Raw genomic sequence first — 23,699 nt, 5'->3', positions numbered from 1 at the left:
GCTCGCTAGTGAGTGAAAGCCAACCCCAGATTTACTCTTGTTATGGAACAAGCTTTGTCCGCTTGGCGGCTAATACTAGTAATTTTCCCCAAGTTTCAGGGTCAAATTACTACCGGGACATATCAGGTTGTGTAATATTTGGGTTAGATGCCTTTATTTTTGATTTTTAATGGCCCTGCTATAACATTATACTCCATTGCAGAAGCTCCAGCTTCAACCAGTGATACAACAGCAAGGCTACGGAGGAGCTCAGATTCCAGGAACTCTGGCCAATCAGAGCAGACTGGGCTTTGTCGGGGGAGGGGCTTAAAGAGATAGCCGCTCTTACAGAGCATCTCACACAGGTGCAGCACTGAAGTTTTTTCTATTGTTGTTTTTTTTACATTAAAGCATTTGAATATATTCTAACAAACACAAAATACAATAGTTACCCTTTAAGGGAAATTATGAAATGATGAAACCAAATTTTGATCAAAAAAAAAAAGAAGGAATTTCTGGATTTATGTCTTTAAAACTTGACAAGGATGGCAACAAGAAACAAATGCAACCCGTTCTTTACACTATGTGGGAAATACGGACGTTTGGACAGTGGCTGTCCGCGTCTGATGTGACAACAAAGGCGCGCTTTGGCATCTGTGTAGAACGTACCAGGGAGAGAAGCATGTAAGGGGGAAATTCCACGTAGGGAGGTTGGTCGGGGGGTTGGTCGGGGGGAGTTGGATGGGTCAAACACAGGACTTTTACCCAGGAGAGCGGAGTTTGTGTCCCATGTGTCTTTAACCAGCCCATTATTCTTGCGTGCCATGAAACCATAAGCCAACCCAAAAGCTTTTCCTTAACCTCACAGCGTCATAAGGGACACCAATAGTCCCGAGCAAGCGCGTGTTATATGACGCTAAAGGAGACAACCAAGCGTGTGTTATATGACGCTAAAGGAGACAAATAAGCGCACGTTAAAGGACGCTAAAGGAGATGACCAAGCGTGTGTTATATGACGCTAAAGGAGACGCCCAAGCGTGTGCTAAATGACGCTTAAGGAGATGACCAAAAGCTTGTTACATGACGCTAAAAGAGACGACCAAGCTTGTGTTACATGACGCTAGAGAGACGACCAAGCGCGTGTTATATGCCCCTAAGGAGACAACCAAGCTCGTGTTATAAGACGCTAAAGGAGACACCTAAGCGTGTGCTATACGACGCTAAAGGAGATGACCATAAGCGTATTATATGGCGCTAAAAGAGACGACCAAGTGTGCTGTATGACGCTAAAGGAGACAACCATAAGTGTGTTATAATATGCTAAAGGAGACGACCAAGCGTGTGTTAAATGACTTTAAAAGGAGATGACCCAGCGTGTGCTATATGACGCTAAAGGAGGCTACCAAGCGTGTGTTACATGACCCAAAATGAGACGACCAAGCCCTAGTTATATGACGCTAATGGAGACGACCGAGGGTGTGTTATATGACGCCACAGGAGACAACTAAGCGCGTGTTTTATGACGCTAAAGGAGACTTTTAGCATCAATAACAACAACAAAGGCACCTGACCAAGCATCAATATTTTACAAGATGGGAGTGAGAATGTGTTGACAAATGTTATGTTTGATTTTTCTTTTTAAACCTCATATTTAAACACTTTACAATCATTGTTTGTCAACACAATTTGGACATAAAGACCCCCTACCAACATGTCAGGATGCTACATATTCATTAAGTGTGTCTCTGTGACTTTCCGCTTTATGTGACAAAAATAGAGCAGAGGTGCATGTGGAAGCATCAAATTGTGCTGCAAGCTAGTGTGAGGGCCTCTTCTGCTGACAGGAGAGCTGTCAGGCCCTCAGCAGCTGAAGCAAGGGAGGGAGTGCTCTGCACTGCATTGGCATTTTATCACTGAACCAGGATTACAGGGCATTTAGATTTACTTTGATTGTGTGATAATCTTTGAGATTTTCACTTCACCATGTTAAGATTCCAGTAAAGGCACTAAAATGTCATCCTCATGAGTAGAGTAAAACTTTTAGAATCAGATATCAACATACCTTTGTAGTGCAAAACAAACAGTTGTGTTCAACAATATCTATTGATAAATTGAAGCATTTTCTTATGTGCACCATTGGAAAAAATAAGAAGCTGAAATATGAATGCTGCTGGAGATTCAAATTACATAAATTCAATATATACATTCTACCAAAGACCATTCCTCACGTGGCGTTACACAAACATTTTTTTCTGCTGAGTCTTGCCTCAAAGCCTGAAGTCAAAATCCATATTCTTTTCTTGGATAAGTAGGGTCACCAACTCGGGTTTAAAACCTCTGCAGTTCCTGTCATACCATATTTTACAGAGCAGAGGGTGAACACAGAGCAGGGTTGACAAGTCTCACTGCATGAGGAGAGCAGGCTCCGTTCAAAAACAGCTTGAATTCCTGATAAATGGACTGGCCACTGGCCTATTAGCTAACAGTGTTGATGAAATGAGTCAGTTGACAAAGAGAAAAACCTACTTGTCTCTTTAGATGTGAGACATGCAGTCCTGACTCATCCGGAGATATATTCAGAGAGACTGGTCAGTGACTACTGAACTGCTTTGGCCGAGGCTCAATCCCCAGCCATGTCTGGCAGTTAGTTGAGTCAAGGCTTGACAGTATCACCAACAAAGTGGATGAAGCCAGCCCTGTGGTTATTACTCACCTCAACTCTTTGTTGGTTGCACTGTTTTCCACTTGTTCTACTAACCTTAGACTCGCTTCACCAGACCATCCTCCACAACATCGCATCAGATGGAGCCACGGGGCTTGTTTTGGTTCAAGGTTGGTTTGGTCAGGCAAACAATATAAATAAAAAACACAACTGATAAAAAAACACCATGTGTGAAACACCATTCAGTGAATTGACCAAGACACTGCTGATTGCAATGCCAGTGCCATGCAAGGAATCTTGCTGTCATTGGTGCCTGTGTATGTGTAAATTGGTTAGTGAAATTGAGAGACAAAACACTGGAAACAATTGCTTTAACTCAAATCGAGGTGGACATACTTGAAGGCTAGTGAAGACATTACCGTACATGATGTACTCTCTGTTTGATCTGCTGCTTTGATGTTTGGCTAAAGAATTTAACTGGCTCAATACTCCCCCACTCACATCTTACTGGGAAGGACATTTGATTAATAACCTACTATGTAAGACATTCTCCAAGATTTATGCTGCTATTATCTTCTTTGATAAGTCAGAACCTTGATTGCATGGCAAATGTTGTATTTAATCTATACTATTTACCAAAAATGCATGCATGCATGCATGCTTTCTTAGTAGATAATGGCTCTGAAAAATTTGAAAAAGAAAGCAACGGGGTCATGAAATTTATTTGTATTAATACATTTTCAAACTCTCTCCTTTCTTGCTTATTTGCACACTAGTCACACATCTTAGCCCATGTACTCCCCTCCCAGGCCTTTCACTGTCTTAAATTGACTTCCTGACATTGGCAGTGTGGGTGTCAGCAAGCAGTACAAGGAGAGAGGGAATGTAAGAATAAAAGTATTAGTACAGAGGGGAGATGGAGTTAAGAAATAGCCTGAGTAGATCAAATAAATGGCAGGAAGAAGCAGAGAAAAGTACAAGAATGTTGCAATTGGTAGTTGGTTAGAGCGACATTAGAGTGGGCGTTGAATCCTTTAAGTCTCAAAGGAATCGTCTTTCATCTGTTGTACAGGTCAGGCAGGCTTGGCCTGTCATTGCTTGTGTTTACCCAAAGATACTCTTAAATACTTTAGAAAAAATGTAAGTAATCAATATCTTTTGAAGTTTATGTGTTCACACTACCTCACTGAGCTTATACGCCCTTACGTACCGACACGCTCTCTCACGTCAGATGATCAGATGATCCTGAGTGAGCCTAAAACCAAGCGGAAGCTCAGATGGGACCGGGCCTTTGTGGTGTCTGCTCCAAAATTGTGCGATGATCTGCCTCTGTACATCAAACAAGCATCTTCTTTGTCTTTTCAAATCACGTCTTAAAACCCACCTCTTCTCTGTGGCCTTTGACACCTAGTAAGATGTTGACTTTGTTTACTGCATTTAATTATTTAGTTTAATTGTTTATATTGTGCATATTGTTATGTTTCTTTTAGTATTTTTGGATTTTTCTGTACAGCACTTTGGTCAACTTTGGTTGTTTTACAGTGCTTAACAAATACAGTTGGATATTCATGTTAGTAGGTAGTCACAGTATCAGATGTTGATGAGCCTCTTTGGGTTGTTTGTAGCTTTAATGTTGTTTACCTTTTTGTGTGTCACTGCAAAAATAAATAGGTAATTAGTGAAAAGCACCATAAAAATGGGTCTAGTAATACAAACCTGTCCCCTAGAAATAACACACATACACTATTATGCCAAATACGTTTTGACTGAAATGTAATTGCTGCCTGGATTTTTTTCGATTGAATGAAGTGCTATATATTTCTACTGCATGCCTATCACAAGCAGAGGGCTTTGACATTGGTGCATAAAGGCTGTAGTAAGCAAAAAGAAAACCTTAAAGTCAGAGAGTGTGTTAGAGACATGACAAAAGTGCAGTTTTTTTTGCCATAGCTAAGCTGAGTCAATCACAGAAAGCTAAAACTACTTCTTAATGCTATTTTGTTTTAAAGCTGGCATTAGCAAGAGCAACAGGTTTTAGATCGTCCTGTTTACTGTATTTTATTCAAAGGCTATGACGATGTAAAAGATGCTAAAGAGGATTTTTGTTCAGTTTCATTCAAACTGTTCATCATCTTTAGAAAGTATTTCTAATGTAAAACAAAATAAGGGTGGTTTTATATTAGGGTATTTAATATTTAACAGAGTACTTTTCAAGCGTGGTATACAATCATGGATTATGGGACTTGCTACCATCTTGAATGTCTAAAGATGGTTGTTTGGTGATACATACAAATGTTCCGTGTTTGTGTATACTACTTTATTACCTTTTTTCATATGGATTTTCTTGTTTGAGACAAGGTCTTAGTGCAGGTCTCGCCTGTATGTTACTGCACAACCACACAAGCAAACACAGAGATCAGCAATTATTTAATCTAGCAGTCTGCTGGAGGATGTTGACTTTTTTTTCCAGATAAAATCTTTTAAGGACGTAAAGTCAGATGCTCTTAGTCTCATTTTTAAAACACCTTTTTCACATTTAGTCACGTTCTGCTGATGGGGTGATGAACCAAATAATTCTCAATCCTATCTGTGTCTCTTCTGACTAATCTTACGTCTCATGCTACAGGCGAAGAGCCTGATGATGAGCTGGAATATTAATGCATCAAACCGCAACACACACTCCACTTTAGGATTGCATAATCTTGTGATCTATGTTAGGACACATTTCTATTTACATGACGTATTTTAGTAATTTCCCAGACACCTCATACACATTTTGTTCCACAATTATTCAGTTCTCTCATGCACAACTGTTTAGATGGTTTCACAGAAGCCTCTCTTATTGCACTTATATGTGTGGTATCAATTTAAAAAGGCCTGAATTTGACAAACAAATCTGAACATTAAATGCATCTGGAAAAACTCTTTATTTGGCAGCGTTTCTTTTTTTTTTTTTACTTTCACTTTTAAAGGAAAGTAATAAAGGAAGGCATTATAATGGTTTAGGGTTACATTTGTTAGCCTACGACCATTTTGTCAAGGTAAAGGAGAGATTCTGGCCGTGGTCAAACTAAACCATTGCTAACTGTACGAGACGGTAGAGATGCAAATGTTCTAGATCAAAGTACTACACTCAACCATTACCCACACCTCCTCCCTGACGTGTAATTGTAACTTTTCAAAGCAGACCCTCCAACAAGCACCTGGACCCGATTTTTTAGCGGCAAAACAAGTTAGAATGTAAATTAATAGGGCAATTATGCAGTTTGTATTTACATTCACAAAAGTGCTTGTTTTGCCCTGACAGGCTCAGATTCAAAGTTTCTGAAAACATTATGAGAAGGATTTCTAAGGAGGTCAACCTTTCTATTAAAGAGTACAATCCTTTTTTTAAACATTAAAACATGAAATTGCGTGAATAGCCACCAGAACTTTAAGTGGACCAAATTGACGAGTCACATTTGCCCCATTGAGTTACATTGCAGTCTGTGGCTGCCGGATAAAGCGCCCATTATTGCCTTTAAGGAGAGACATTTGGGCTTTATATGTAGCCATTTCTTCCAACAAACCTGTTCATTTCACAATGTTCCGCTATTTCTGACTTTGCTACTGACAGATAGACAATGCATTATTATTGATATACTGTGTCATTTCAATCAAACTCCAGAAGAGTAATGTCACACTGTTTCACAAAACCTTTGACCAAATTCTCATGCTTTTTTTCTGGAGTTCTTGAAACATTACCTTGAAGTAGAAATACAATAGGGCTAGAGGACAATATCTGCCAGGACATTACAATACTTTTTTTAATTATTTTTTTTAGCTTTTATTGCCTTTATTCACAGGACAGATTAAGTCAGGAAAGTGTGAGAGAGAGGGGGATGACATACAGCCGAAGGCCGCAGGTTGGAACCAAACCAATTGTTTCTGTGCTATAATTTTTAAGTTGTGAACTTTGCATGTAATTTTGTACTACAGTGTAGTGTGGAATTACAACAAAGAAATCTTGATCTTAAAACTGTACATGGGGTGCCCGCTCAACCAGGTGAGCTCACCAGGCGCCCCAAGGACAATACTTTTGACAGGAAACTACAGAAAGTTTATTCTACAGAGGCTAGTTTATTCAATTCAAGTCTAAACTGACAAAATAAAATAGAACAGGAAGTTATTACAACAATGTACATTGATATTCTCGTATCTGTTCAGAGCACATTATCTGAGCATAGCCGAATAATATATTAATAAGTTTACACCCGTATTACATCTACGCTTCACAGTGTGAGAGAGTTTTCTTAGGAACTTATCTAAACAATGTCATGCGTTTTAAAAATGAGCACCCACGTCACACAGTCCCTGGACTTACTCACTGCTCACAGTCTCTGTTAATTCCTCTCATCAGAGGGTTTGCTGAAGTGCATTCTACTCCCAGTTTTACCTTGGGAAATGGATTCTGTATTTATAGTTTACAGCCTGTGGGTATTTTATCCAAGGTCAGTAGTAGATTACCTATTTGGCTCATTGAGCTGTGCGCTCTGTTAGATCCCCTTTTTTAATGTGCATTGGTGATTGATTAAGCTCCTGTGTTTCTATGCTGGTGTAGACATTGACTGATGCATACAGAGAGCAATATGTATGTATGGTTAGCTCTTGTGCTGAATGTGCGATCGATGCATGGACTCCCCTCGCAATAATTACCTCATCCACGAAAGGGGGAATGCCTGAGGGTTGAGACTGTGTGTGCATGTTATTATAGCTTCCTTCCCTTGCTGGCTTTGTGAGTCATGGATTGTTGCAAAGTGTCAAAGAGCATGGAGCTCATCTACATCAGTCTCCAGTCAATGCTGATGGTTGAGAGAAGGATCTATGAGGGTAGAAGAGAAAGTTGAATCTTATCTAATCTAAAAACAAGCAACTGCAAAAGAAAGAACCAGAGTTTGGATTATAGAGTGAGTGACTGTGTAATATTTAGTGAATTAAACAATAGTTAAAAGTGGAACGCAGGAAAAGTCTTTACAGGTGCTGTTTCTGATTCTTTTAGGCACTGAAAGGGAAATATTCTTCACTGTAAAGAAGTTTGATGTCTTAAACCACATGAGCTGTCAGGTTCTAAATGGTTCTAAAGCCAGGATAGCCAAACTTCATTGGAAGAAAAAACAAAGACCAAAGGTAAAACTGTTACCCAAACTGTTCATATGAGTTTACTTTTGACCTAATTTTGTCACAATGGTTGTGCACAAGTTTTTATGTCCAACAAGATATTATATGACATTTTAAATGGGCTTTTATTTCCGAACTAAGTTGGTGAGAATTTGGCTACACTACTTTCTTAGTCTTAGTAACTAATATGGCCAAAAATACCAAAACAAGCATTGCCCATTAGTGACCTACTTAATTAGATTTACCTCTACAGATTAATGCAACCCAATGCAAACATTCAGCCAGTCAATCCGCTTAATGTTGCTTGTAATACTCGTTTTTTTGTTGCCACCTGAATGAAATGAAATGAAATTTGTGGGTCTTGTACTGGACTGCATTAAAATGAGAAGTGTTTCTAATCTTACACCCCCCCTCCCCCCCACACACACCCCTCTCATTTGTTTGTTAATGGGAAGGACAAACAAATTAGAAACACTTCCCAATATAATATGTACAATGTTATGGCAGATTTGTTAAATTGAATTGCATCAGACTACTCAGGTGTGCCCAATATGATGGCCACCGAGTGTATCTTAGTGTGACGCCCCCATCTCTTAGCTGGGATGTCTATCTGTTTTTGTTCCTTCTTCTTTCCACAGATGCCAATAACTTTTCAGGTTTGACCTTTTTTGTTGTAGAAAAAAAACAGGGGTTTTGTTGTCATTAAGTACGGAGCCCCTGAGGTGACATGGAGGGAAAAAGAGAAGAAAGAAATTACAAAAAAACATGTACCGGGTACAAACACTTTTCTGAGATCTTGACTTTGTGTTGCAAGATCTCAAGAAAATATTTGAATAAATAAAACATGTACTGGAACGATCACTTTTGAGAGATCTTGACTTTGTTTTGCGAGATCTCGCTATGCGCTAGTATCAAGAAGAGGTAATCATGTCATGCTACTAGCTAGTAGCATGACATGATTACATCTTGGTTTTCTAAATAACTGTTATTTTGACACGCATTACTAATTAGTATGCCAAAGTGAAGTGTTATAATGGACATTGTAGTCAAATGTGTCAATGACGGCAGGCTAACCTTAGTAGCTAGCTAGTATCTAGCTAGTAGCATGACATGATTACATCTCCTTGGTTGTCTAAATACATCAACTGTTTATTTTGATAAGCATGTAAACGATCATGAACAATGAAAACACAATGTTTACCGTTACTGAATATTTATACAATGAAATAGCGAGTTTGCCACATAGCTAGCTATCTATACTACTATGGCTGTATTAAGAGAATGGACTAGCTATACTAATAAATTACGAATTAATTTTGGCAGTATGGCTCTTGTTCAGAGAAGTTCCCTGACCTTTCATGAGCACCATAAAAGAGCAGAGTCATGGGACGCTCACACAGTTTAAGACTGGGAGAGCTAAACTATTCCCCCATATGAACATAGCAGCAATGATGACATAGAAGCAAGACAAGAACAAGTTGTAGCTGGGGAGGAGGTGGGTTGCATCAATGCAGCACCAAGCATTTAGGATAGGGTGACCAGACGTCCCCGGTTTCCGGGGACAGTCCCCGATTTCCGGGGACAGTCCCCGATTTTGGCGACCTGTCCCCGGCTGGATCTGTCCCCAGAAATGTCCCCGGTTTTCACTGTGACTGTCAGTCACAGTGAAAACCGGGGACATTTCAAATTGGAATGAAAGAAAGAAAATACTGACCAAACGTAGCCGATGGTCGGACACCCTACGCCCGCAGGCTGAAGGCAGCCAGAGCCAGCGCTGCTCAGAGATGTTTTAGAAGCCGTGTTTTACGATGCTAAAATCACTCATTATTTACATGGAGTCTGGTGGGTGTAGCGAACGCAATTTCGCGGACTTTTAAGTTTTAAAAAGGATCTTATCTTTAACAGAAAGGTCCTTAGAAATCCTTTCCATAATGTTGTCAGACACTTAGAATATTAATTTGAGTCTGTTAGCAGCAAAACAAGCACTTTATGAACGTAAATACAAGCTGGACAATTATCCTATTAACTCATGCTGCAGCTTGTTTCTCTGCTAGCAATTGCAGCGATCTCGTTTAATACTGGATTGATGTCAAAGGAAAATATGTCCTCAATAGTTTTTATTGTATCTGATTATCAAGGAGCTGTTGCAGAAACAAGCGTTGAGCAATAAAGCAAAAGCTGTCAGTAGTTCAGTACATTATGAAATAATGAGACTTTCTATGTTGAAATATTAAGACCTTCAATCTTGAAATATTAGGACTATTAGGACTTTCTATTTTGAAATATTAGGACTTTTTATCTTGAAGTATTAGTATTTTTTATCTGGAAATATTAGGAATGTCTATCTTGAAACATTCCCCTCTGAGGTGTAGTGGAGTGGAGTATGAAGTAGCAGCAGGGGGGGTCTAGGATCAGACCTTGGGGGGGCTCAGCCCCTAATGAGAACACCTCTAGGTCTAGTGTCCCCGTTTTAAGTTTTACAAAAGTAAAAACATAACTTATTTTGGAGGTTAATACGCTTCTGAGCTGAAAATGTCCCCGGATTTTGTCTGAGAAATCTGGTCACCTTAATTTAGGAGCAAAGAGCAGCAGCAGTTAGGAACAAACTAAAGCAACTCTAAGTAGCCATTTTGCAGCAAGGGGAGTTGACCAGCTGATGCGCTGATGCAGATCAGCTGCTGCAGCTCAGCTGATGCAGATCAGCTGCTGCAACTGTGTTGTTAGCCAATAGCGGTTAGCACTGTCAAGACTACTTTGCCTAAAAGAACTGACGCTGACGCTCTTACGGTATCAACTGGTAAGGGGTCCAGTACATCAACCAGGAGTCAGTGGAGGGCCAGAGAATGAGGACTTTTACATCTGATGCCTGGGACCATCTTTGAACAGACACAGGGGTTACCATCTCACCTCTCTGTATGACCACCTGTAATCGGTTGACCAAAATTCCATTTATTCATGGAACATTGAGATGGAAATCAAGGTGATGGAAAAAGAAGAAAAAAGAAAGGTAAAATGTGATACAAAGTAGAAAAGTGACATACCCACAGTAGAAGTTTGCGAAAAAGCGGAATATGTTAGAATGTAAGGCAGAGAAGATAAAAATAAAAATACAGAGCGGTGTGAGGCCCAGAGAGTCAGATGGAAAGAGATAAAAGTTTCAAGTTCCTAATCACTGATCAGATCAGAGCTGATGCCAGCTGAGACTTCACCAATGTCCCTGACATACAAACACACATGCTCGCAGTGACAGGTAGGTGAGTACAGGTCAGTGTCGGGGCCTCCTTGTCACTGGGCAGTTTTGAATTGACACCTGATTGCTGTATGAGGTCTCTCTCTATGTGTGTGTATATATGAGTAAGTGAATGGAAGTGTGTGTGTCTGTGTATCTGTCAGTACGTGTGTGTTTGTGTGTGATAGAAGCTGTCATGCAGCTGTCTTGTCTGCTCTGATCCCCACTAACCCTCAGTCAAACAACATGCCACTGTAATAGCAGCACATGTGCAGTCCTGAGAGTGGCAGCATCAATCACATTTTCTACAGTCTTGTAGGTTTTTAAGTTGCCCAAAACTCACCCACACCTCCAATTACTTCCTTTCTGTTATGTTTCTTCACAAGAGAAGTGGTTTACAAATAATTTTCAATGGACAGTACACTGTTAAATAAAGTTTGGATAAATGTAGTTGTGACCACCAATAGTTGAATGTTTAATGGAAAGAGCCATTGAAGGCCAGTCTCATAGTCAAGTCTTTGCCATGCCGTACAGTCCAGTTCTGACCAAAGATTCTGGACCATACAAGTGTCAAATTGCAGCTACTTGCAATGCGACAATCTGCAACATTCTGAAATCTTCCAGTTTACAGAAATGCGACGAGATGAGAAGGTGTATCATCTTCATAGCACAACTCTTTGTACTTCTGTGCTAATTTCCGACTTTCAGGCTTGTTTTCTAGCTGAATTGCTAAATATGAATTTGGATAAAGTTAGTCCTAGTAAGATACTTGCTACAGCTGCATTTCTAGGGATAACATGGCGAAAACATATTATTTCTCTGATTCCCTGATATGTTCTAATGATGCTTGCTCTCTTCATTTGCTCTCTAGCTCAATCCACCAGATACTGTGCTTGCAGGCACTCGTTGAGCTGGATCACTGGAAACCTTTCCCTGCAAATTGGTTTTGTCTTGTCGCGAATGGTTGAATCTTTTAACATATTTTTTTAAAGTGGCTACATAAATCCAACTGCCCCATAATTGAAGTTTGAATTTACATTAATCGTGAGCCTTCGGTCAACCCCGCCCTGTCCCCATTTGACGATCAGTTGAAGATAGGCCAGACCTGACAATTCTGATTTGACTATGAACATTCTTAGTCTGGAATCTAGGATTCCTAGATCAAATTTTGATAATAGTTTTTGAACATTATTACCCAGTAATACAACCCACAGGAGCGCATCATAAAATATTGTGCCTACCGGTACCTTAGCACTAAACAAGAGAACGGTCACAGTTTTGAATGTAAAGGTTGCAATTTAGTTGTGAAATGGTTGCAGTTTGGTTTATCTTTAGGCATTAAACTACTTATGTTCAGGCACCAAACCTACTACTACTAGGTTTACAAAAAGTTAATGGTTTGCGTTAAAATTAAATTTTTATTTCACAGTTACTCATGTGACATTGAACGTGATGTTTGTAAAGTTTAAAAAAAAAAGGACTCGCCATTTAAACTGGACTCAAACTCCACTCTCTTAGGTAAAATTCGTCTGTTTGTTTGATCCATCCACTACCATAAATTGCCTTTCTACACGGAAATTTTGTTATAACTTGTCATATTTTTTCCTTCTCTGTTCTGATCATAACTACTATGGCCAGGAGAGGACGCCGCCACTGGAAACTAGGTCAAATATAGGTCAAGTTCAATGTAAATATACTGTGGGTTTGTATTGTACTTTTTTTTTGCTGTTAAGACACTGGTTTATCTCATAATGCAGATGTCAGCAACGCAGATAGAAAACAACTCTCTCACTTTTGTGAAGTTTGTTATTGAGAGAGATAACACCGTCGTGTTTGACAATGCCATAATGAAGATGTGATCTAGTCTGACCTACATGAGCAAAAAGAATGTTCCCTACTGACTGATAGAAGCTGGCTTTAGCTCTATGTGTTACTCTCTATGCTGTTAGCAAGGAAAGCCGTGCTATCTGACATCCCTCAGACTCCCCCACCCACGCTCAAATGCTGTATAATAGGAAGCAGAACAAGTGGTGAGGTTTTGTAAGGTGTACTTTTTATATGTGTAGACAGAGTGTGAGTTAGAAGTCAAGATAAGGTGGGTAGAAATACATGTCTATAAAATAATTGCATTTAAGTTGTTTCTGATAAAGACAATGCTTTACTGTAGAATGCTACTGTAGCTGCTAAAGAATAAGATCATACTGTTAAAAAAAACCCTCTCTTACTTTTTGTTAAAAATGAATAAATTGCATTTACTGTAGTAGTACAGAGAAAATATGTCACAACATGAAAAATTATTTTTAAACCAGGATTTTAAGCCTTGTTTTTTTGTCATGGTTGAAGAAATATGCTGTGGTAATGGAACCAATTAGGTCCTCCAAGAAGGTCAGCATTTTCCATTTCCAGTAGTCAAGATCTTCTATTTCAATTCTACTCAATATTAATTTTATTTATAGTGTCAAATAACAACTGGAACGCGCTTTTGGTGCGACAGTGGTGAGGAAAAACTTCCTTTTTACAGGCAGAAACCTCAGACAGACCCTGGCTCTTGGTCGGCGGCCATCTGTCGCTGCCGGCTGGGACACAGAGACACTGATACAGATATATAGATGTACAGAAATATTATAATAATCATAGCTGTTGGTACAATGCGCTCTGGCATTTACAGAAAGAATCAAGATAATGTAACTATGACTGCTACTACTAATGTTCATACTGCAAATTGTAGAACGGTTGTAGCAAATGTAATAGATGCAATATTCAAAATCAACTGAAATAATCTAATTAATGCAACACTGCATCATTTCATGGGTATTTATCCACACATTTTTTTTTAGAAATTAAATCGGAGAAATAAGGACTTTACGAGATTGGTGCCAATACGACAATCATCTAATGCATGATGTTTGTTTAAGTATAAGCACAGAACCTTCTATCACTCAGTATACTTCATAAACAGGTAACATATTCCCAGACAGTGGGCGCTCTGTGGTTTTTAGACGTTTCACATTTGAAAGAAGCGATTCTAGTGTCTTGGTGCTTATTCAGCACATAGAAAGCACAAGTCAGCTCTTGCTTATCAAATTGCTTGTCAAATTCACAAAAGAGAGCTGAGAAAAGACTGCTGTAGGACAGAATGATATTCAGGGAGCCGACTTCCTCTTTAAAGTCACAGGAGAGAAATGGTTGCCCTTAAAATATACCACCAGTGTGTTGAATGATGGAGAAATTATGACTCATCAATATGAGCTTTTGACTAAAAGTATCTTGAACCTTTCAAGTGATTCAGCTCCCATTCTCTATTCCATAAATACATATGTTCAAACCAGCAGTTATTGAAATCTTTTATTAAATTGTTCTCCTTTTAGACAGAGAAATTTCTTTTTAACACTCTCCTTATTCACAGAAAGTGACTTGTGACCTTTGTCATGTTGAAATTGACTGCTGTTTCACTTTTATTAAGTCAAATGGAACTGAAGTAGATTTGCATAAAATTGATGGCTATGTGGTGCTGTGGCTAATGAAGGTAGTTGGAATGGATTGGATTGGTCATTTCCTCTTGAGTGGATGGCTATTTGAAGCCCTGTGGTATCATATGTTGTGAATGGCATTGCTTTACGTGTTTGTGTGTGGGTGTGTGTGTGAAGGCTTAGCATTGGCGGAATGTTGTTAAATTTTTGCAATGTTGTCTGCATGTTTTCAGATCTGTTATATAGTTTATGTGTGTATATCCATGTGTGTGTTTGTTGTAGGTGTGTTTATATGTGTCATTGTTACTTACTTGTTTTTAGATAGTATGTGTTTTATGTCTCTCTCTGTACAGGAAACTCTTCTTAAAATGACAGTTTGTTGGTTTTAATGAAGAAGCTACTGACCACTTCCCCTGTCAAACTATTCCACCCTTTTTGCCAGAGCAAGAAAACACAGTGCGGGAGGAAATAGTTTGATATTTTGGCATTTACGCTTATTTGTTTTCTTGCAGAGTTAGTTAGTTAGAAGATCGAAGCAACTCACATGTCTGTATGTTAAATATATTGCAACATCAAGTGGCTTAGCTTACCATAAAAGCTGGCGCCATGGGGAAACAGCTGGCTTGGCTTTGTCCTAAAGTTACAAAATCCACTTACCATCACCTGCCAAGCTCACTAATTAAAATGTTATATCTTGAGCGGAGTAACGTCTTTGAGTACTTTTGGCTAGCTGTTTTCCCCTACTTATTGTCTTTATGTTAAGCTAAGATAACCAGCTGTAGCCTTATATTTACTGTGCACAGACAACTTTAACACAAATCAGAGTGGTTGGTATAACTCTGCGAGACAGTAAATAAGCATATTTTTTCCAAATGTAAAACTATTTCTTTAAGCAAAAATAACTACCTTGAAACTCTTTTTTTATTATAAATCTCTTTGGAAATTAAAATAGTGAAAAAAATTAAATCAATTTGTCTGATATCTTTTGTCATCAAACCTTTCGCATCTGGGCTATGCTTTCCAGAAGAGCCCGCTCAGTCAAATCTATGGATGACATAAGATGTACATGTTTGTGCGTGTTTAAGCCCACACAAAGTTAACACACTGAAATACAACAGGGGCAGTTTGTCATATGCTTCTGTTGAGTGCCTTGCTCTTAAAACACTGCTTCTTTTACAGCCTTAGCTTTTTTGCTCTGCTACAGTGATCATGTCCAAATGTTTACATGTCTCTAATATGTATTATTGATGCTACTGTATGCACTGTTTCAAAGAGATTTATGTCTTTTGATCCTAAGAGGTATATCCTCAGTTAAGTTTCCATTTTCAACAGTGAACTATTTTTTCACTCTTTTTTTTAAAGTCCCTCTTTTCTTGCTCCTAACAGTAAAGTCCTACTGTAAACATGTGTAGTGGACTTTTGTGGTACTGGTTACCCAGTCCCCTTGTCAGTGTGAAGATTTTTCCAAAAAAGGGACTATAGAAACATTCATTATTGACTACTTTCTTATCTTTTGAGAGCATCTTTTGAAGGCTGTGTGTGTTCTTGATCACCCTGTTTTCCTCCATCTTCTCCTTCTTGGTCCTATAGGTCCCCTTACAAAGAAACACACTGATGATTTAGGTGATAGTGACCGCACGGACGACGAAGGTATTTTTTCCCACCCCCAATGCCAAACTGATTTGCATGACAAGGGAAACCAGATTTACCCTTTCTCCTCCAATTTTTATCTTCTTTGATTTTCTTACATTTCTTGTCCTTTTTTGAAAGTGATGGACATTTTCTTTTTGCTCTTTACTCGTAAACTCTTTTTCGGCTGGATGTGTTTTGTCCTTTTCAGCTTGATGTCTAAAGTTTACATGTTTACCACCATTCTTTGATTATAACATAGTAACATAACTGCTTGGATTTGCTGTTTCCTTTACTTTCCTTTTCTATGTTGCATCCCACTAGCAGACCAAGTAACTATTAACCCTTCAGCCAGATCTTAACACATTTTGCATGTTTTTCATTTAATTTGTGTTGTATAAAATCAGATCATTTTCAAAAATATCAATGACTGGCTAACTGGCTTGCACCTATGCTAACACTTAGACCTGTTCAAATTGTGGGCGTCAAACCAACAACCTTAGTATGTGAGGAGCCTAAAATAAAATGAAAATACTGAAGAAACGAAAAATCATTGTAAGCATCCCTCTCAGTCGTGGTTGCTGTAGTTATGTGGGGGCGTCATCTCTCCTGGCATGGTTTCCTCTCCTACAGGGCAAAGTCTGAGCTAATTTACTACACACCAGTATCTGAAGCTAACTGTCTGGTCAAACACCCGCAGTGGCTGTTAGATTCAGAACCTAAGTCCCAAGCTGCCAAATGACTTGTTTTGTAGCTACATAAAATGTGGATTGGCTAGCAGACATGACAGACTTGGCAGTAATAAAATGAGCCAGCATTTTGGTGGAACTGATTTCAAGTGACATTACTGTCATTATGATTTCAAGTGATCATCTGGGCTCTCCATTTTAATGCTTTTTGGAGAACAAACAATGACAACAGAACATAAATACTTAGTTCTCAATTTCTATTGTATGGTAATACTAGCACCCTGCTCATGTGGCTATTGTCAATTTGATGATTTTCAAATTTTGAGGACTGCTTACACAGCAGATTGTAATTTAAATTTTGCAAGCATCTTGCAGAGACAGACCAGCAGAACCAATCCTATGTTTTGAGTTAAATTTCCACAGATCCAGAGTTTCTGTGGGTAACAGACTGAAGTGAAGTAAAAAGAGGACAGCTAATTTTACAAAGTCCAATCATGCTAGTAACATGTAGCATAGATGACATAAACTGATGTATTTATACCCCTTTTCGTTCCAAAAACATAATCCTAAAAGAAGTAAAAATAGAAATACAATTGATACAAGTAAAAATGCATTCAAAATTGCACTTAATAAGTAAACATAAAAATATATTATCAATAAAATGAACTGGGAATTTTGTGGCCTTAATTACTATACAGAGTTTACTCTGTATGTCAACTAACAACTGAAGCTCACAAGATGTGGTTGAAGGCTCAAAAACCATGAACGTGTGCTAAGGTATTTTTATTTTTCCTGTTAAATTATTTAAATGATTCCTTTATTTATTACTGCCAAAATAGTATGCATTTTCATACTGCAGATGGTCAGGGTATGGTACATTTAAACTGCTTTGTATATTGTTGTAATATATAACAATAAATTATGTTGTATACAGTGATTATATTTTGTTTATGTAAAATCTGAATAACTAATAGCGTTGGCGGTCAAATTAATGTTTTAAAGTTGAAAGTACAATATGTTTTTGTAAGGTACTGTATTTAAACCATAAATTAGGTCAAAATGTAAGTATAACAACTCAAAATTGTAAGTAAGCAAGTACTTGAATAAATGCTGTTATTTACCTTTCATCAGTGATACACAGATACAAACCAAACCAGGCATTACAATATGTGCTCTGTGACCTAACTGTTACACTTACTTCCATCCAGTTCTGCCTCTGAAGGATGTTTTTGTAATGTACTTACTGTATATGATATAACTTAAATTCCAGAATGTGCTAAAGCCTTGGAAATATCTCGGAAAGATTTGATGTTTGATATTGTAATGAAGGTCATCAGAAATGTTTACGATGACAAGGTAGATTCCTTATAAGGACAGTTATTCCACACTAGTATGGATGCCTTCACTGCCTCAATGTATTGGTACTGTGCAGTACAGTATGTAACCACATTCAGCATTCAAGACACGTTAGTTACCTCATTTATCTGTGGCCTGATTCACTGACTACATTTTTGGAACTAAATCAAATGGTTTCTGTACTGCACACATGCATGTGAACCCTAAAAACAAGGGGAAAATCAAAATACATACAGTATATACAATAGCATTTACCATATACTGTTGTTTCTATGAAGGCATTTAATCATAGAACATTATTGGGAATTTGAAAAAAAATACTAAAGACACCCAGTGGATACCTGACAAAGACTATTGGACCAAAATATTGGAATTGTTCCTTTTAGAATATAAAGTAAATGTTGTTTGAAAGCTAAGACAGTGTGCTGGAAATCCAGTAATCTTTATAATAAAAAATATAAACCTTTGCTTAGTCGCCATAAACAAGCAGTCCTTTGAAAAGCCACATTAAGGATAAAATGTCCTTGATAAAAGCCTGAGATAGAGTCGTATCCCCTTCAGGCTGCTGGAGTGCAACTTTAATGACAAGCAGAAAGTCTTAATAAGGCACCTCTACTGTATAATGTGACGAAGTAAACAGCAATCACATCCAAATAAGGCTCACAACCATCCGGATCTCTTTGATCTGTGCCATTACGCTGTTTTCTGGGAACACACACACACACACACACACACACACAACAATACGATTAGAGAGTCACACAGAGTCACACAGATCTATTCAATGAAATCCCAGAAAGCTCCAAGTATTATTTTGAAAAAGGATGCAGGGCAGACAACTAATCCTGTTTAATATAGAGAAAAATATGCTTCAGGATACACACATACACATGCACAGTCACACACTCGGTTGCCCCATCCGGGCTGACTGTGATCAGCTTGGATCCCCCCCTAGTGATTCCTGATGCTATTAACCCTTGACCTCTTGTTGTCTTGTAGATGCAAACTCAATGAGGACATCCCCTAAACTCCCTAACCCTCCCACTCAGCAAATCTTGGATTTTAAAATCTCTTTATACTCACTAAAGCTGGTATTTGTAATCCTTTTGTGCTGGGAATAGAGATGTAAACAGGAAAGTCCCTGAGAGCTGAGGATTTGTTACAAGCTCTGCTATTTTTTTTAGTTTTTAAGACAATCGTGGAGCCGAGGAACCTACCTTGTTGTATCAAGCTCACCCAGAGGCTCCAGGTGGTGACATTTTAGGTGCAAATCCAACCATTGAGTCTGCTTTCACAAACAGTGGAGTGCAAGTAAAGCCTCCTTTGCCACGACTTGTCACCATCGTACAAATGTAAATACTGCAGTTAATATTTTATTCACATCAGCAATGAAATGGAAGGATCAAGTCCATCTACAATGACAAGTAAAGAAAAATGAAAAAACTAGACCAACCAATGTGAAACCAAAGAGTTCAGTACGTAGTCGCCTAATGCTCTAGCAAGCATTTTAAGTGCACTTGCAGTAAACTGCTCTTCGCATTGCATTCATAGCAATTAAATAATGACTTGATGGAAATCCTGCCTCTGAAGCTAAACAACACAACTTCCTAAAGGATTTTCTGATTTGCCATTTTTATGTCCATTAAAGTTTTGGCTGTTCAAAATACTTTATTTGACAGCTAGCTTAGTCTTCTTTGTCACTAATAATCTGTAGACCCAACCATCCACCCTGACCTCAACATAAGCCATTTTAAAAACAACAATGACTTTGCTACATTCACGTCATAAGAAAGTATGGGAAAGATTATCATTTTATAACTCAAGTATGCAAATGTTGAGCAAGGCAAATTACAAAATTAGTTTAGTAAAAGGCAACGTGTCGTCATACCTAAACAGCTAAAAAGATTGTTTGCCAGTTACTCTCAAAACCACATATACTGCTTGACCGTACAGGCGCATGTTGTAAAATGATCGCAGTTTTAGTGCCATGTGGTTCACATTGTGAATTAAAACAAAACCAACTGGCAGCTGCCAGGCTGGACACTATTTGTCCTCCACCCCATGCACAGAGACAGAGAGGGAACATGACATCTACTTTGCCCAGTTTGTGAGTTGGCATGTTTTGTTGAACACACGGCCACTATCAGACATGTGCTTTGAAAATGGTGTGGCCGGTAAAGCCCTGTCCAAGAAACATCTTGCGAAAAGGCTTAGCAACTTCCAAGCCAATGGGCAGGCAGACCCCTCCACACTTTACACACAGCGAGGCAGAGTAGACAGCCCTCTTAGGTGGGGTGAGTGTCAATGACATATGTACAGAAGTGTCTTGGTTTACGCCTGTCCATTCATATGGTTCTATCTTGTGGACCGGTCCGGCTCCTTCTCAGGGTCTGTGATCACTTTCATGACACAAGACTGGTAAAAGAAATACGTGTGACTTCCCTCTGGGCATTGCACACCTACCTTATGCCCGTTAGTCTGTATCCAGGACATTCAACTTCCAGGAATGCTCTGGAGCCACCTGATAAAACCATAAATACCATAAAGCACTACTTATGTCATAGATTGGTTTAATTACCTTTAACAACTGACTTTGGCCTTAGTTGGATCATAATATTTACAATTATAATATTTTAATGGTATCTCCATCAACATGAATTAGGCCTTAAAAAGGACAGCAATTACTTAAATAAACATATGTGTGTACCTCTGGGCCTCATTTTGTTTCCTGTTGCTTTTTTGGATTGTCTCCATGGTTTTTCTCCCTGCAGCAAAAGGCTGAATCCAGGGCAAAACCAACTTTGCTCCTGGTCTATACTGTTGGTTTGATAAGTTGTCCACCCTGGCAGAGGGAGAAGATACCAAAATTGTTGCAACAGCATCTCTCAGGGTTTGCTCAGAGAAATCTAAAGCACCTGAATCTCTTTGATCATACCCTCATCCTCAAGGAAGCAACAATCTATTCCATGTTTGCATGGTACCTGACTACTTACTTGGACAAATTTTCCCTCATCAATACTCGTCCATGAAAGATTGAATGGTCGTATCATTTCAAGACTTATTTTAGCTCTTCTCACTGCTAGTTTTCATCTCACTGCTCAATGTAAAAAAAAAAAAAATATCAACTAAATAATTTAAAGTTACTTCAAACAGAAGAATAAAAGGACATATTGATTGATCGCGTAAATACAGGATGTTCCTGTAATAACACCAAATGCAACATTATCTCACTTTGTGCGAAACGATGATGGAAAGAGATAGCATTTGCAATCAAATCAGTTTAATGATGATTAATTTATAAGTTAGGGGAATGGGAGAGACTGGGGTTTTGCTTGCCAGCCAAGTGTCTCTTGCTTTGGCAAGAGTCTTACTTTGGCAAGCCAATGAAGGATGCCAGGGCACCATACTGAGGGCAAGCTGGATTACAAAAACTTAAAATCTCCCGGTACAGTGTGTTCAATATACACCGGGACTTGTTTCAAAAAGTAAATTCAGGTAATTCCATCAGATGCTCAAACATTGCCAATTTGATCCTAACCTCACCTCAATACTGTTAACCTATAGCAAAAAATATGTATTTATGTAATACTTGAGAGCACATATACAGTACACAGACAGAAAACTGTAAAATGTCATACAGCTCACGCAGAGTATTCATATACTTTCTCATATCTCATAATATAAATCATATTGAGTGTGAGTGTGAAAATACACCCTATTATCATCCCCGCACTCCTCATCATTGTCTACCATGGTTGTTCTTTTCATCAACATAATCATCCTCATTTTTTTTTTTACTGCTGTGGCTGTCAGCATCATCATCATCAACATCTTCTTTAGTTTTATGTTTGTTAACGGCTTTATGGCTATCCCTCTGACTGACATCATCATTATGATAGCCATGAGCATGTTCATCAACATCCTAAGCAATGACAAGGGTTCTCATCATCACCATTATTATCATGGCTGCCACCACCACCACCATAAGAATCATCAATATTGAGGTTTCCAGCCAAATGTATTGCAAAATAATCTTTGTTTCCATCCACTACCATTGTGCAATTATGAAGCATTTCTTTATCGAGATTAGGAGCAGCCTTCAGCTCCAGTCATAAACAATTAAACGACTGGAAAAGAAAAAGGTGCAACAAGATGATATAATTAAAAGCCCACTAGCCAAACCTAGTTTAAAAAACAACACCTAAATGAGAAATTTCCGTCAGTTGCATCTCCATTTTCCCACTCTTTCTCTTTGTCAGTCCACAAATTAGACGAGAATTAACTAAAAAGGGCACCTGGATAGGTCACCAGGTAGATGTTGTGCCAATATTTAGAGGTTTGCACCTCAATGACAGCTGCAGGTTCAACTCTGGCCAGCGGAAAATTAGCTTAAAATAAGAATTAGCTACGCCGCAAGAATAGCGGACAGTGGCAGCTCCAACCGTACGTTTCATGATTACCGGACGTTTGATGATTGTCGCCATTTATTTCCTAAATCTGTTAACATTTACCAATGCTCCAACGTTTTCAACTGAGCAAAGCGGAAACATTTCATGCAATATTTTAGGACTAAATACTAAATATTTCCGAAATTAGGCATTTCCCCTCAGTTTTTTTTTTATGCCCAAATGTGCATGAAAACAGGTGGATGTAAACGCACCTTTTTGTCATAGCTTTGACATAAAAATCATCAACAGCACCATAGTTGACAGCATTATCTTCACAACAAAAAAAATATATACATGAAAAAATCATTATGGTCGTCGGCAGCCATCACTATTGTCAATATTATCAGCACTGTAATAAGCACTTTAACACTGTTATTATTATTATTATTATTATTATTAGTAGTAGTAGTATTATCATCTTTATAAACAGTACCAGTATGGTGGTTGCTGTCGTCATCATCACCATCATGGCTGACATCCTCATAATATCAACATTATGTTCATTGGTGACTCCTTTTGCCAGGTTATTCACATGTCCTTTTACCTTGGACTTTCTTTCATACGGACACACGCACATGCACACGCACACGCACACGCACACGCGCACACACACACACACACACACACACATCATGGTCCCCTGACCTTTTATGTCAGGAGTTTCTGGAAGCCTTCCAGGGGAGAGTTATGATGTGCTGCTACGTTGTGGCCACTGCCTGCTGCGAAGGCAGCAGAACAACTGCGAGGGAAAAAATACTACACAGAATATATGTATTCTCTGTTGGGAAAAAAAAAGAATTTATAAATACAGTATAGACACACTACAGTCCCCAATCTTTCTTCTCTAAGCATTCACAAGGAAAGTAAAAAAGATTTGGTTTTTACCAGAGCAGCTTTTCTTAATACAATATTTAAATAAGATAATTTCATCCAAGTAATCCTACTGATGCACACAATTTAAAGGAATAATTGAGCCACCTTAACAACAGTGTTTGTTACTGTGATCAAGTTCCTTCTGAGTAGATTTTTTTTCTTGAGGTGTACACATCATTTTGTCTAGTCCCTGGGCTTTGAGTACTT

At 38.5% G+C, this 23,699-nt stretch overlaps 1 protein-coding gene across 1 annotated transcript in view; it reads left to right on the top strand.

Annotated features, from left to right (window-relative positions):
- The window catches only part of nlgn1 (neuroligin 1), a 323,328-nt gene that overhangs the window by 98,114 nt on the left and 201,515 nt on the right, over positions 1-23,699 (top strand). Inside the window, exon 2 of the mRNA XM_034881515.1 lies at positions 16,088-16,147. Coding sequence (XP_034737406.1) covers positions 16,088-16,147 — 60 coding nt within the window. The remainder of the gene's footprint in view (positions 1-16,087; positions 16,148-23,699) is intronic.

This window comes from Etheostoma cragini, chromosome 9, assembly GCF_013103735.1.
Source record: "Etheostoma cragini isolate CJK2018 chromosome 9, CSU_Ecrag_1.0, whole genome shotgun sequence".
Classification (NCBI taxonomy): Eukaryota; Metazoa; Chordata; class Actinopteri; order Perciformes; family Percidae; genus Etheostoma; species Etheostoma cragini.
The sequence above is the reverse complement of the archived record's forward strand: the minus strand, read 5'-3'. Positions and strand labels throughout refer to the sequence as shown.